This window comes from Oncorhynchus clarkii, chromosome 8, assembly GCF_045791955.1.
Source record: "Oncorhynchus clarkii lewisi isolate Uvic-CL-2024 chromosome 8, UVic_Ocla_1.0, whole genome shotgun sequence".
Lineage (NCBI taxonomy): Eukaryota > Metazoa > Chordata > Actinopteri > Salmoniformes > Salmonidae > Oncorhynchus > Oncorhynchus clarkii.
This window is the reverse complement of record NC_092154.1, coordinates 20,274,015-20,289,376: the sequence shown is the minus strand read 5'-3', so window position 1 is coordinate 20,289,376 and position 15,362 is coordinate 20,274,015. Positions and strand designations below refer to the sequence as shown.

The following is a 15,362-nucleotide window of genomic DNA, read 5'->3' as shown; positions in this document are numbered from 1 at the left end:
GTTTTCTTCTGAACAGGATCAGTACCGCTTCTGCTACGACCTTGCTCTGGAGTTCATCGAGACCTCTTAACCAAGAAGACGGGACGGAACAGAACTCTGGATCTTGGCAACCATTCCACCGCTACAGATTGGGTGGAGGCGGACATCATTAACTAAGCCCATACAGACTGCTATAGATGGTTTGGGATTTTTTTTGAGAAATCTTTAATGTTTCTAGTTGTACTGGGAGTATGATGTGAGTGGTTTGTAAATGTCTCCATTGTACAGTACTTCGCCGTATTCAGTGCCACAGAAACAAGTGTCGGCCACTAGGCCCCATTTGCTTCAATGTCTTTTGTAGATGTAGTTATTATTTTGTGCAGCCATTGTCGAAAAGGGTAACACTAATGCCAAGGTGTTGCATGCAACAACAAAAAAAAGCAAACTTTTTTTCTTCTATATTATCAGCATTATTGTCAACGAACAATATATTTCTATAGAAGTCCATCACAAATGTGAAAGAAAAAATATTGCGCTCTATACATGAATAGAAGTGCTAACGTGACATTGGCTTGGTAATGTTTGTATCGTGCTCTGATGGCTGACTCATTTTGGTTTTTATTTTGTAGCAAATCTTAATCATAAGCCAAAGACTTATGTAAATATGTCTATATGGATAAAGCATATTGTTTGTATTTATTGTTTACTTGTATTATTTTTTGAAAGCTAAAAACAATCATCTTCATTCCATTTTTACCTAGCTATGACTTTAAACCGTAAACATTTATTGTTGTTTTTAAGTATTAGAATCCATTTCAGTAGTGTATCTTGTTTTCAATTTTTTCTTATCCTCTATGTGATGTTAATGGTTTATTTGTGTAAAATAATGCTTGTGAATTCTACCCATGCAGATAGAATATCAGAAGGTCATGTGGTGACTATAAAATAGTTATATTTTTTTCTGATGATCTCTCAATCTGCAATGGTATTTTGGAAAAACAAAAGAAACATGGCGGAGAAAAACCGGGAATTCTAATCAGTATTATATACAGCTTATTAGGATGTAAGCCAACGCAGCAGAGGCAGGTGTGCGGCCAGCCATACTGATGTGGGACATGAGTGGACCTCCTGGAGAAAAGGAAGCAAGTCATTATCATGTGCAGTTTAGTCATGTTTCATACATTATTTTGTCTGTAACTGTTGGCTTATTGGCTGTAATAAAAAAATAAAAAAATCTTTGAATAAAATGTAATTGTGTAAGACATCGTTAGTATCATTGCAGGCGAGATGATGTTTAGTTTGGTCATATGTGTGATATGTTAGCTGTTCACAAACGATTCACTTTATTGTTCTAATCTGATCACTACATATTAGATACAGATATATTTGTCTGAAGACACTGTGCTGCCTTTTGTGTTTTCATTTCCACTCTAATCCAGTGCTTTGCAGAACTGCAAGTCACTAAACACTTACAAGTGTCATTTTCTGGTGTGATGTGAATCATAGGTATTGTGACTGATATACCATTGTTCTGTGGCGTTGTTCTCATAGCTACTTAGTGAGTTGTGGTTAGTTGTTTCTGGTTTCCGGCTGCAGTGTGTGTGCTCCTGTAACACCTGCTGCAGCCCTCGTGACTCATAGATGACTGCTCTCTCTCTCTGTGTCACTGAGTTGTTCACTGTAGGGTATAGAGAGACTTCATACTAAAATATAAGCACTGGCACTTAGGTTATACCAAAACCTCGGGTCTACCTTTTGCTGATCCATGGAGAAGATGGCATCTCCTCTCTAGGTTTCCTTTAGTGTACACATAGTCTGGGTCACCCAGGGTCCAAATGGAAAGGATGGCTATGACATTGGAAAAGTTCACCCGCTCTCTTGATGCCAAGTCTCTCCCTAGAGTACTGCAGATACAATCTGGATATTATTTCCAAGGTAAGACTGAAGAAGCCCTTATTTAAGTCCTTTTTCAATGGACTGGAATATAATATAATTTGAGTTTAAAGTAACGGGTCAAGGCTATGCAGTATTTTACTATGCAATTATATAAACATTAGGTATTTCACGTTACAAAATTCAACGTATAACTGATGTCAATTATTATTTTTAACTGGAGCTTTGAAAAAAATATTGTTTGGTAAAATGTATACATTTTCATGAATAATATATAAATTCTTAATAAATGAATTATTCATGCTTATTCATGCGTAGCAATTATAGAGTTTACCACCCTTATGTTCTTACTTACTTGGATCTGTTACTCTACAAGGAGAATAGACCATCGACGACTGTACTTAGGTCCGTTCATTGCCAAAAGAATAGATCCATTGAAATGTCTTTCTACCAGGTTCTGTGTATGAGCTGTTTGGAAGAGAGTGGAGTTTCTCCTATGGAGAGCTCCTGAAGATCATTGGGATCAGTGTCACTAGACTCATTGTGGAACTTCAGTCTGAGGGTTCCAAATCTATGACAGTAGATCTATCTCTCGACTATCCAGGTGAGTCCAGAAACATCTAAACTGTACCTTGAACATGAAATCAAAATGTTTGGTTGTCAAATTGTACCTTTATAAAACTTATGTGGATTGATATATTCAGATTTAAATGTTTTAACAATTGTATTAATTCTTGTCCTTCACCTTTTATTTATTTTATTTTATTTAACCTTTATTTAACCATAAAGGGCTCCTAGAGATTTGAAATCTCTTTTTCAAGAGCGTCCTGGCCAAGATAAGCCGCACCAAGCCATTACACAATTAGACAGACAACATGAAAAACTACAAGTAATCTAGTAAAAACTATAGAATTCGCAAGAGTATAACAAAATCATAAAACAGCAAATTAAAAACATTGACAGGTCAGGGAATCAGTCTCAAAATTCTTCATCAGTCATTTAAAAACACAATCGGGACAAGTTCTTCCAGTTTAAAACTATTTTGTAAGGCGTTCCAAGCCGATGGCTCAGAGTACATAAAATCCCTTTTACCAAATTCAGTTCGGACATTTGGGACAGTCCTGCGAACGAAGAGAGTACCCACCACATTACCATGTATTGCAGTTTACATTATACATGTAAATGTCCAAACCCCTCTCTCGGGTTAGAAAGGGACCTTATCAACATGTGGTTTTATGCATTGTACCAATTAATACGATGTCATATATTGCTTTGCCTGCCTGTATTTTCAGGCCTTTTCAGGATCGTGGCCGACAAGAGGCCATACGCCAGTATACAGGAGATTGTTGACTCAGTGTGTATCAGCCCTGAGTGCCTGGGCCAGCCAGAGTTCCGCTGCCCTGAGGAACTACAGCTGGCTGAGGGGACCATCCAGGCTGAGGAGAGCTTCAGAATCACTGCTCTTAGGACGAAGCACGGAGACAGCCATGTTGACTGTGAGGTCACGCGGAAAGACTCCAAGCGCATCTTCACTGTGAAGCTCTCGCACACTGGGGAGTTCTATGAGTGTGCCGACGACCAGTTCTACACCCTCAGGGAGCTGGTGGAATGGAAAATGCCCAAAGGAAGGAAAAGGACAGTGACTTGGGCCAAGTCTTTGCCATCAAAGGAGAAGTGTGTGTCTAAGTTGCCAGAGGACTACAGTGGAGATCTGGTTCTCACACCTGTCTATGAGCTCCAGACTGTGTCCAAGTGTGAGTGTCAAACAGCCCATTAATATTCTCACTTTACGTCAATGTTATGTGGAATGAAGAACACAATAAAATAAAATCACACAATGATACTCTGTATTTTTCATGTTATAATTAAATTTTTCTTATCTCGATTTATTTAAAGAGAACAAATTGTAATGCTGACAACTAATGAACATGACAACTATAGTACACTGGTCTTGGGCCATCAACTTTTGGTTTCATAAGCAGACATGAAAATAGAGGATGTTTTGAAGTGTACTAGTCATCGTTCTGGTCAGGGACTCTTTGTAGAACACAAACAAACAAAAAAACTTTTCAAATCAGCATTTAAACAGATCTACTAATGTCAGACCTTCAGAGAGAAATGTTCTGATTTAAAAAAATATATAATACTTTATGTATTTATTTTTGGCAAAACATTTTTTATAAGAAATGTCTTAAATTAAAAAAAATAGCCTATAGTAGACCATCCTCACTTGTGCTGGCAAACTAAACAAAAATAATCAAATTTTTGTTCACAGTTGGGAAGAACGTTGTTTTCATCCCATCTACCCTTGACGTTGAGGTGTTGGACGTAACCGAGGAGAGTGACGGTGCCTGTTTCATGCAGCCTCTGTCACTCCGTGATGTCTTTGCCAAGCCGAGCGAGGTCTTCCCCTTCAGGGCTGAGATCATAGAGCCACCATCACAAGTTCAGGAGGAATTGGGTTTCCTGACGTCCTCTAAGCAAGTCATTGTCCACAGTGCCTACCAGACCAAGAGGATCCTAGCGTCTGAGATCCGCAGTGAGGCCCAAAGACGCTTCCTCATTCCAGTGTCTTACAACGGCAGGTTCAAGCGCAGGCCCCGGATGTTCCCCACAGCATATGACCTAGAGGTAGCCAAGAGTGACATGGAGCAGCTCCACGTGGTGGCTACCAGGGCCTTTGAGGCCGACTACGAGGGGCTGTCCTCGGTACTGGTGGGAGACCAGTACCTGGTCCACAAAAGGGAGACCAGCGAGGTGATCTATGGTGGCAGGAGAAAGACGGTGGAGGCCTTGGCCTGTGAGAAGATGGTGGGGAAGAAGTACAAGGCCGTGCTGATCCCCATGTGTCTGGATGGCGGCTTTGTGGAGGTGGTCCACGACAAGAAGCAGTACATGCTCTCAGAGGTCTGCCACAGGTTCTCCCTGCCCTTCAACGTCAAGGTGTCTATGAGGGACCTCTCAGTGATGGAGGACCTCCTGGCTGGGGCCACAGGGCTGCAGCTGGAGGAGGAGATCACTGACCCCTACCTTCTTGTCTCCACCCCGGACCTGACCCAGTGCTGGGAGGTGCCTGTCAACCGCATCAACATGACCCTGCAGCTCCTGCAGCAGTGGAGCGGCCCAGAGCCGACCCAGGGCAAGGCTGTCTACTCGGCTGTGGAGGAGATAGGAGAGGACTGCTATTTTACCCTGAGGAGGTACGTCAACGCCAGTGTGCTGCCTCCCCCTCGACCACCCAAGAGACATCAACAGCCCTTAGAAGACACATTGAAACTGCAGCCTCCCAGGCCAAAGAAGCCAGACCCCCCCTCTCCAAAGGTGAGTCAGTCATCCATTATAGTTTATGAATTAATAAATAATAAAATATCTATAACACAACAGCATTAGTTATCAGATTTAAATATAAAGTTATATTCAATTGATTACTGTACTAATGATTTGTGTTATTATATTGAAGAGCCCACATACAGCCAAACCAGCCATGCCTAGCCCTAGTTCGTCTGATTGTGCAGAACAGAACACCTCTATACCAAGAAATGAAACGTCCCACACAAGTCTGGTTGCAGTGCCTAAACCAGGCCCACAAAAAGGTTTGTCTATGTTTCTATATTCCATCAAAATAGTTTTGTTAAATTTATGTCATTCAACATGCTGGGGGGATAGTGGTATGAAATATTGCAGCAGACTATTTTGCAACTAAACTTTATTTCTCAACTGTCAATATCCTTCTGAGACCTCCCCACCCCAAAAAAGTTGGGGATTTTATGAAAGAAGAACATGTTACCAAGATTTTTTGTTGTTGTTATTTATGTATATATGTGTGTGTGTTGTTGTTATTTATGTATATATATATATATGTGTGTGTGTGTGTGTGTGTGTGTGTGTGTGTGTGTGTGTGTGTATATATGTATATATATATATATATATATGTGTGTGTATATATATATATATATATGTGTGTGTGTGTGTGTGTGTGTGTGTGTATATATATATATATATGTGTGTGTGTGTGTGTGTGTGTGTGTGTGTGTGTGTATATATATATATATATATATATATATATATATATATATATATATATATATATATGTGTATGTGTATATATATATGTGTGTGTGTGTGTGTGTGTGTGTGTATGTGTGTGTGTGTGTGTGTGTGTGTGTATATATATATATATGTATGTATGTGTGTGTGTGTGTGTGTGTGTGTGTGTGTGTATATACAGTCGTATGAAAAAGTTTGGGCACCCCTGACAATTTCAGCGATTTCCATTTATAAATAATTGGGTGTTTGGATCAGCAATTTCATTTTGATCTATCAAATAACTGATGGACACAGGAATATTTCAGTAGTGAAATTAGGTTTATTGGATTAACAGAAAATGTGCAATATGCATCAAAACAAAATTAGACAGGTGCATAAATTTGGGCACCCCAATAGAAAAATCACATCAATATTTAGTAGAGCCTCCTTTTGCTAAAATAACAGCCTCTAGATACTTCCCATAGCCTCTAATGAGTGTCTGGATTCTGGATGAAGGTATTTTGGACCATTCCTCCTTACAAAACATATCCAGTTCAGTTAGGTTTGATGGTTGCCGAGCATGGACAGCCCGCTTCAAATCATCCCACAGATTCTCAATGATATTCAGGTCTGGGGACTGGGATGGCCATTCCAGAACATTGTACTTGTTCCTCTGCATAAATGCCCGGGTAGATTTTGAGCAGTGTTTTGGGTCGTTGTCTTGTTGAAATATCCAGCCCCGGCGTAACTTCAACTTTGTGACTGATTCTTCAACATTATTCCCAAGAATCTGCTGGTATTGAGTGGAATCCATGCGACCCTCAACTTTAACAAGATTCCCAGTACTGGCACTGGCCACACAGCCCCACAGCATGATGGAACCCCCACCAAATTTTACTGTGGGTAGCAAGTGTTTTTCTTGGAACGCTGTGTTCTTTTGCCGCCATGCATAACGTCCCTTGTTATGACCAAATAACTCAATCATTGTTTCATCAGTCCACAGCACCTTATTCCAAAATGAAGCTGGCTTGTCCAACTGTGCGTTTGATTACCTCAAGCGACTCTGTGGCGTGTGTGCAGAAAAGGCTTCTTCCGCATCACTCTACCAAACAGCTTCTCCTTGTGCAAAGTGCACTGAATTGTTGAACGATGCACAGTGACATCATCTGCAGCAAGATGATGTTGTAGGTCTTTGGAGGTGGTCTGTGGGCTGTTTTTTACCGTTCTCACCATCCTTCGCCTTTGCCTCTCCAATATTTTACTTGGCCTGCCACTTCTGGCCTTAACAAGAACTGTGCCTGTGGTCTTTTATTTCCTCACTATGTTCCTCACAGTGGACACTGACAGCTTAAATCTCTGCGATAGCTTTTTGCAGCCTTCCTCTAAACCATAATGTTGAACGATCTTTGTTTTCAGGTCATTTGAGATTTTTTATGAGGCCCGCATGTTGCCACTCTTCAGAGGAGTGTCAAAGAGAACAACAACTTGCAATTGGCCACCTTTACATACCTCTTCTCATGATTGGATGCACTTGTCTATGACATTAAAGGCTTAATGAGCTCACCAAACCAATTGTGTGTTCCAATTAATCAGTGCTAAGTAGTTACAGGTATTCAAATCAACAGAATGACGAGGGTGCCCACATTTTTGCATAGCCTATTTTTCACATCTGATTTAATTTCATACAGCTTAATATTGCTACACTAAAAATTTTTATCTGGACAATACTCCAGTACTCAGCTTTTATTAGAAAATGAATGGCATGCCACTGTGATAATTTTCTGTGACGACAGAGTAAATTATTATGCAGCCTCAGAGGGGTGCCCAAACCTTTTCATACGACTGTATTTATATATATATATATATACACATATTATTATATAATAATAATAATTGTTATTATTATTAGAATTTAAAAATATATATATATATATACATAAACATTACAGTCAATGGGTACAGTAGATGAAAAACATAGTTTCCAGGTGTCCACTACAAAGGACATATCTTGATAAGCTCTTATTTAGCTCTTATATCATGTGAAAAAAAGTATTACATAGTCCTGACAACTCACTTAACTATTCCTGATGTATTCACTTAATAGAAACTATTTGAGTATCAAATTTCCACATTCCACAATTTTGCACATTTTTACTGCAGCCATTTGTATAAGAACTAGGAAGATAAAGTTGTCAAGGACCCACCCCCACACATGTGATATCATTGAAAAGCCCAGAATGTCCTGTCAAAGGGACATTACTTATAAGGCCTCTGAAATACGGACCAAGAACTGATCCACTAGAGAGGAAAAAAATGAATTGCTGGGCCTCAGGAGGATAAAAATACTTATAGATTTGCAATGTATTTATCTCTCTGTCAAAATCTTGCCTTTGATTATTTTTGCCTTGCTGTGTTTATGTTCTCTCCCCAGCCATTGTTGAAGAAAACAGTCCTCACAACAATACAATTGAACAGGATGATGAATACACTCATGATTATGAATACATTGATGAGGATGAACTTGACAGCATCAGGAGAAAATTTAATGACCAAAGTATTCACATAACAGACAAGAAGAAATCAGAAAAAATATGCCATGCAGACTGCAAAACAGGTTTAGTATAGAAGTGAATGATTGGTTTTGATGACTATCTAATACATATCTAACCCAAGCTCAAAGTCTACCCCCATATTGTTTGTGTAAAGATCAATACACATGTTGGCATGTGAGATATGCTGTACAGTGCCTTCAGAAAGTATTCACACTTTTTCCACATTTTGTTGTTACTAAGTGGTATTAAAATGCATTTCATTGTCACTTTTTTTGTCAACGATCTACACAAAATACTCTGTAATGTAAAAATGGAAGAAAAATTCTAACATTTGTAAAAGATTCATGAAAAATAAAACACTAATATATCTTGATTAGATAAGTATTCAACCCCCTGAGTGTTAGAATCACCTTTCTGGTTAAGTCTAAGAGTTTTCCACACATGGATTGTGCAACATATTCCCATTATTATTTTCAAAATACTTCAAGCTCTGTCAAATTGGTTGTTGATAATTGCTAGACAACCATTTGCAGATCTTGCCATAGATTTTCAAGCAGATTTAAATTGAAACTGTAACTTGGCTTGAATGGAACATTCACTGTCTTCTTGGTATGCAATTCCAGTGTATATTTGGCCTTGTTTAAGTTTATTGTCCTGATAAATGGTGAATTAATCTGCCAGTGTCTGGTGGAAAGCAGACTAAACCAGGATTTCCTCTACAATTTTGTCTGTGCTTAGCTCCATTCCATTTATTTTTATCTGTAAAAACTCCCGTCTTTAAAGATTACAAGCATACCCATAACATGATGCACCCACCACTATGCTTGAAAATGCAGAGAGTGGTACTCAATAAGGTGTTGTATTGGATTTGCCTGAAACATAACACTTTGTATTCAGGACAAAAAGTGAATTGCTTTGCAACATTTTCTGCTGTATTACTTTAGGGCAAACAGGATACATATATTTTGTATTCCTTCTTTTCAATCTGTCAGTTAGGTTAGTATTGTAGAGTACCTACAGTGTTGTTGATTCATCCTCAGTTTTCTCCTAACACAGCCATGTTCAAAGGGATATACAATGTCATTTTTAAATAATGTTTTTGTTTTTACCAATAGGTGCCCTTTGCGAGGCATTGTAAAACCTCCCCGGCCTTTGTGGTTGAATCTGAGTTTGAAATTCATTGCTTGACTGAGGGACCTTACAGATAATTGTATGTGTGGGGTACAGAGATGAGGTAGTCATTCATAAATCATGTTTTAAATCACACTATTATTGCACATGAACTTATTATCTGACTTGTTAAGCACATTTTTACTCCTGAGCGTATTTAGGCTTGCCATAACAAAGGGGTTGAATACTTTTGTAAAAATGTCTAAAAGCATGATTCCACTTTGACATTATGGGGTATTGTGTGTTGGCCAGTGAATTTTTTTTATACATTTAATGAATTTTTAATTCCGTCTATAACACAACAAAATGTGGAAAAAGTCAAGTGGTGTGAATACTTTCTGAAGGCACTGTAATGTTCATATTTCAAGCAAAATGTATTTATATGTACTCTTATGCTCTTTATACTGAGCCACTCTTCCATTTAAATGTATTATTATATTCATGATACAATAAATCAATTGTTTTTTTGTTAATCAACAAGGACATTTGCCTACTGTGGAAAATTATTATTTACAAAAACTCAGGATGTGTAAATACTACTGTGTGAAATGTATTCAGAAACATTTAACAATTCATCATTATGAATGGCATCTGATGTTAACTTTGGGACAGGTTGAAACTGAGCTAGTTGGTGTCGGACTGATTTGCTGAATCCTCAGCAGCTGCGTGTCATCTCTTTGAGAATGGAGAAGAAGGTGGAAGCAGCAAACTTAGGGTCATGGACCAGATCCTGTAGGAGCTCCCGGCCCTTCTCCCGAGCCTTGTCAGAGCACATGGCCGAGCGCCAAATCCTCACCAGAGAACCCACTGTCATAAGGAAAAACAACAGGAAAATGTGTAAGGATGTGGTTTAACCTGATGCAAGTGATGTGTTACTGTAGATCTCTCAATTGAAATGCACTTCATACATTTCACCACTAGAGGGAGACTGCAGACTACATCAGGGTTCTCCAATCCTGTTCCTGGAAAGCTATCCTCCTGTAGGTTGGTTTTCGCTCTAACCCCATTTGTAACTAACCTGTTTCAGCTTATCAACCAGGTAATTATTAGAATGAAGTGCGCTAGATAGGGTTGGAGTGAAAACCTACAGGATGGTAGCTCTCCAGGAACAAGGTTGGAGAGCCCTGGACTACATTGTTACAGACTGGCATCTGTCTACCATCTCAATTTGACTCTGAAATGTATATTTCACTCTACTTATCATACAAGCAAAACATATCATTATATTTTCTGAATATTTGTCTTGGGAGACTAAAAGTACTCACTCAGAATCCTGTTCATTCTGGTCATCCAGCCAAAGATATAGAGGGTGTGGTTCTCCTCCTTGGTGAGGTCAGCTATGTTAGGGGCGCTATCCCCCTCCTGAAGCACCCTGCTGGGCAGAGGGCTCATGAACAGCACAGAGTTATTCAGGTTGGACTGGAAGTATGTTGCTGCTACGTAGTCTGCAGAGTTCATCCAGTTTTTGGCGAATGAAACCTCTGGGCTGGAATAGTAGCTCATCCTATAAAGTTCAAAAGTTTGATTTGGATGTACAGTAAGGACTCAATTGTGACTCAAAGTGATTGCATCCAATAATGTTGTTATTTTGTTAGATTGAGGCAAAAGCTGATTGGAGGACAGAGCATACAGTTTGAACTGAGAGTCATATGTTTAAATGAAACAAAACATTTGTTGTCAGAGTTTCCAACAATGAAGGAAGACAAACAGCGCATTGACAACTGGTGATGACCTGCAGAATGATACTATATGTTCATACTCACTTTGCCTTGCAGCTGGTTGAGGCAGTATTCAAAGAGAGCTGTTGACCTGCCCAATAGACACCCAGAATCTGGTCCCTTTTCTCAAAGTCAGAAATCTCAGATGCACTCACGTCTTTCAGAGTCTAGAATGGAATGGTAGCATATTAAAAACCAAGACCAACAATTCATTCTATGCAATCACCAATGAGTCACTTATGAATAGTGACTCACACAACTAAAGGAACATACAGATTATGCGTCCTATAGGGGAAAGTAGATGCTCATTAAATACCTGGAAGAATTCTTCCCACTTGGCCATAAGGTCTGGATACTTAGTAGAGCACTCTGTGTAGGAGGTGCAGTAGTCCTCTGCTGCCTCAGCTGGTGCCTGTACCTGGACCTGAATGAGACCATCTCCAATCACGTCTTTCTGCACAGCAGCCAGGAATGGGATCACTGAAAGGTAGTAGTTCACACCTGAACAGACAGAGAGGTTACTAATGGTATTTTATTGACAAGCTGTGAATGTTAAAGGTCTAGTGCAGTCAGAATCTATTTTTTTTTTGGTATTATATTGTACAACAGCTGATAAAGTGTTATTTCCTGATAGTTGCCCGTTGAAAGTACAATCTACACAGGACCTTCTAATCAGCAGATTTGCATGTGCGGGAGTGTCGGATTTCCATGGTAACATCACCAAGCGATAAATTAGTTAATAGGCCTACAGTATAGCAAAAAGAGTTCCAGACATCTCTGCCAATAACAGCTAGTTTTCAGTTTTACTCTGACCTCTTCTAGACAGTCCTAGCAAATGCTTTTGCTAAAAAAGCTATTTTTGTATATTTTTAAAGATTTTAATGGAAAAATATTACAGTAAGGTGCTTAATTGTTACCCAGAAATGATTTGATATTGATATAAAAAAAATGACTGCATTGGAACTTTAACTGCACATTTAGGGCCACACACATGGCCTGCATGGTTGAATATGTGTAACACTACTGTACTTACAGGCCCACCAGCTTGTAGCAGAAATGCACATGGGATCTCCTTCCTTTCCACATGTTGTAGCGCCAGTAGGGTCAACCAACCGTCCTATAGGAGCAAAAGTCAACATGATTGGTGTACTGTACCACCAAAAAATAATGTGCATATAGTGTTTACATGACAATGTGCATGTACAGTGGCACCCTTGATAAAGATGAGCAATATTGACTGTATAAAATAAATAATTAAAATGCTGAGAAATGAATGGTAAATAATGTATTGTGTCATTTATAATAAAAGTGACTCCAAAATAAGAATAGAATATGTTTCTGAGCACTTCTACATGTGGATGCTACCATGACCATGCATAATCCTGAATGAATAGTGAATAATGATGAGTGAGAAATTTACAGAGGCACAAAGATCATACCCCCAAGACATGATGACTTCTCACCGTTACCAATAACAGGGGAGGTTAGCATGTTATATCATACCCCCAAGACATGATGACTTCTCACCATTCCCAATAATGGGAGGTTAGCATGTTATATCATACCCCCATGACATGATGACTTCTCACCATTACCAATAATGGGAGGTTAGCATGTTATATCATACCCCCAAGACATGATGACTTCTCGCCATTACCAATAACGGGAGGTTAGCATGTTATATCATACCCCCAAGACATGATGACTTCTCACCGTTACCAATAACAGGGGAGGTTAGCATGTTTATATCATACCCCCAAGACATGATGACTTCTCACCATTACCAATAACAGGGCAGGTTAGCATGTCTTCGGGGTATGATCTTTTACCCAAATACAACAAAAATTGACATCTTTATTTACAAGAATCTTAAGGGTGTCAATAATTTTTACACATACCTGTTTGAGAGAAGAACGTATTACTTGTTAAACATATCTTTCTTTGAGCAATTGCATTGGTATAAATAATATAATTTCCCAATTCTTTTGAGCATACAAAATAGCTCAGTATTTGAATGTATTTGGCTTTTCAAAGCTACTTAATGATTGCCCAACATACCTGATCTGAGTTTCCAGCCCATCTGCAGAGGCAGGCCCCAGAACAGACTGTCAGTCTCATTGGTTCCCATGGAGGCCATGTACTTGTCTGTGGATCTCACCAGTATCCTATACAGACTCATCCTCTGCAGGTAGTTCCAGGGTTTGATTGTGACCACGTTGTCCACCTGAGGCAGTTCTGACAGCTGGCTGGGTGCCTGGTCCCAGAGGATGGGGAGGCCATTTTCAGTGACCACTGCTGCGTTGGCCCACAGGGCAACTAGCTGAAGCAGGGAGAGGGTCCAGATGCACTGCATGCTGGCTACCTTATTAACTGCACACCTAAATAAGTAACAGATCCCCCCTTTTGTACTGGACTGGGCAATGCACTTTGGACTTACAAAGCCACATGATAGAGAAGAGGTACCAGTGGGGGTAAATCCACTGTAATCACTATTTCTCATCATGTGTTTTTCTGTCCACTCTGCACTTTTGAAGAGCCATAGGACAGAAGTCAGAGAAACAACCAATCAATGTTCATAGACAGACAGAGACATCAGCCATCAGCAAACGTGATCTATAGAGATGGAAGAGGGTTCATTCATTCATCAGTGATTGCTTCATCATTATTCTAAAAGAGCATGGGCACGTTCCTCTGCCCAGGGGTTGCTGACACATGCCTGATCTTACAACGCCTGGATAGGTATTTTAAGTATCAGCTAACCACATGTGCAATAGTGGGAAAAGTACCCAATTTTCATACTTGCGTAAAAGTAAATGTACCTTAATAGAAAATGACTCAAGTAAAAGTAAAGTGAAGGTATTCTTATTTTAAATATACTTAAGTATCAAAAGTAAATGTAATTGCTCAAATATACTTATGTATCAAAAATAAAAGTATTACTCATTTTAAAATCTTTATATTAAGCAAACAAGAGGACACAATTTTCTTGTTTTTTAAATTTACGGATAGCAAGGGGCACACTCCAACACTCAGACATCATTTACAAACAAAAATTTGCCAGATTAGCGGCAGTAGGGATGACCAGAGATGTTCTCTTGATAAGTGAGTGAATTGGACCATTTTCCTTTCCTGCTAAGCATTCAAAATGTAATGAGTATGTTTGGGTGTCAGGGAAAATGTATGGAGTAAAATTTTACTAACCAGGAAATGACGAAACGCTTTCTGCATAGTGCATCTTTAAGTACTTTACACCACTGATCATATGTTATAGCAATCTGTCAGTCAGTGACACAGTCGATGACATGGTACGCAACCATTGGTTGATGCATGCAACGACAGAGCAGGGGAACGCGACCATTGTCTATACCTGGCCTGCCATTGTCAACCCTGCCCCGAACTTGTTCACTGTCACTAGCCGGCTACCACCCAGTTACTCAATCCTGCACCTTAGGCTGCTGCCCTATGTATATAGACATGGAATCACTGGTCACTTTAATAATGGAACACTGGTCACTTTAATAATGTTTTCATACTGTTTTACATATGTATATGCTGTATTCTACTATATTCTAGTCAATGCCACTCCGACATTGCTCGTCTTAATATGTACAGTATATATTTCTTCATTTTAAAAAATGTACTTTGAGATTTTTGTGTATTGTTGTGAATTGTTAGATACTACTGCACTGTTGGAGCTAGGAACACAAGCATTTTGCTACACCCACAATAACATCTGCTAAATATTCATGTGTCCAACACAATTTGATTTGATTTGATTTTTACTCCCCTGTGTGATTCCCGTTTGTAAATGCTTGTCTATGTTTACTTTGCAATGTTTTCCAAGGTCAGCTAACAGTAGGCTAGGCTAAGATAAATGTGAGGGTAGACACTGTTGTCTCTAGGATGAACTGAGCCAAACTCTGTCCTGCATGTGGGCTTGGGGTTCCCAGAGTGAACTGACTGTGCTGCTGTTAAATGTATGTGCAACATATACATACGTTTACTTGTGGATGATGTGCTGCCT

The 15,362-nt window shown here is 39.2% G+C and overlaps 3 protein-coding genes across 10 annotated transcripts in view; 2 read left to right on the top strand and 1 right to left on the bottom strand.

Annotated features, from left to right (window-relative positions):
• LOC139415086 (receptor-type tyrosine-protein phosphatase kappa-like) overlaps positions 1-1,226 on the top strand; it is a 164,326-nt gene extending 163,100 nt beyond the window's left edge. For 7 of the 8 annotated variants that reach the window (XM_071162873.1, XM_071162868.1, XM_071162870.1 and 4 more), the window contains one exon: positions 17-1,226. In XM_071162873.1, coding sequence (XP_071018974.1) covers positions 17-70 — 54 coding nt within the window. In that variant the 3' untranslated portion in view covers positions 71-1,226. The remainder of the gene's footprint in view (positions 1-16) is intronic. The other variant, XM_071162872.1, reaches the window with a different exon arrangement.
• Positions 1,227-1,526: 300 nt separating this feature from the next.
• Positions 1,527-9,719, top strand: LOC139415087 (protein THEMIS-like). The gene is made up of 6 exons (XM_071162874.1): positions 1,527-1,914; positions 2,327-2,476; positions 3,165-3,626; positions 4,148-5,193; positions 5,333-5,465; positions 8,330-9,719. The coding sequence occupies exons 1-6, from the start codon at positions 1,815-1,817 to the stop codon at positions 8,521-8,523; spliced, it is 2,085 nt and encodes a 694-aa protein (XP_071018975.1). The 5' UTR covers positions 1,527-1,814; the 3' UTR covers positions 8,524-9,719.
• Positions 8,420-13,725, bottom strand: LOC139415088 (protein LEG1 homolog). The gene is made up of 6 exons (XM_071162875.1): positions 13,397-13,725; positions 12,372-12,455; positions 11,655-11,839; positions 11,384-11,505; positions 10,886-11,124; positions 8,420-10,427 (listed from the first exon to the last, which is right to left on the bottom strand). The coding sequence occupies exons 1-6, from the start codon at positions 13,689-13,691 to the stop codon at positions 10,276-10,278; spliced, it is 1,077 nt and encodes a 358-aa protein (XP_071018976.1). The 5' UTR covers positions 13,692-13,725; the 3' UTR covers positions 8,420-10,275.
• Positions 13,726-15,362: the final 1,637 nt, after the last annotated feature.

What these genes read in the sequence shown, in the direction of transcription:
- LOC139415087 (XM_071162874.1), top strand. Translation starts at nt 1,815, where the DNA reads ATGGAAAGGATGGCTATGACATTGGAAAAGTTCACCCGCTCTCTTGAT. An exon ending in GCTCCAGACTGTGTCCAAGT is followed by an intron (nt 3,627 to 4,147) that starts GTGAGTGTCAAA and finishes TTTTGTTCACAG; the next exon opens with TTGGGAAGAACGTTGTTTTC. An exon ending in TAAACCAGGCCCACAAAAAG is followed by an intron (nt 5,466 to 8,329) that starts GTTTGTCTATGT and finishes TTCTCTCCCCAG; the next exon opens with CCATTGTTGAAGAAAACAGT.
- LOC139415088 (XM_071162875.1), bottom strand. Translation starts at nt 13,691, where the DNA reads ATGCAGTGCATCTGGACCCTCTCCCTGCTTCAGCTAGTTGCCCTGTGG. An exon ending in AGTGGGAAGAATTCTTCCAG is followed by an intron (nt 11,506 to 11,654) that starts GTATTTAATGAG and finishes ATTCCATTCTAG; the next exon opens with ACTCTGAAAGACGTGAGTGC. An exon ending in CAGAATGAACAGGATTCTGA is followed by an intron (nt 10,428 to 10,885) that starts GTGAGTACTTTT and finishes TCCTTATGACAG; the next exon opens with TGGGTTCTCTGGTGAGGATT.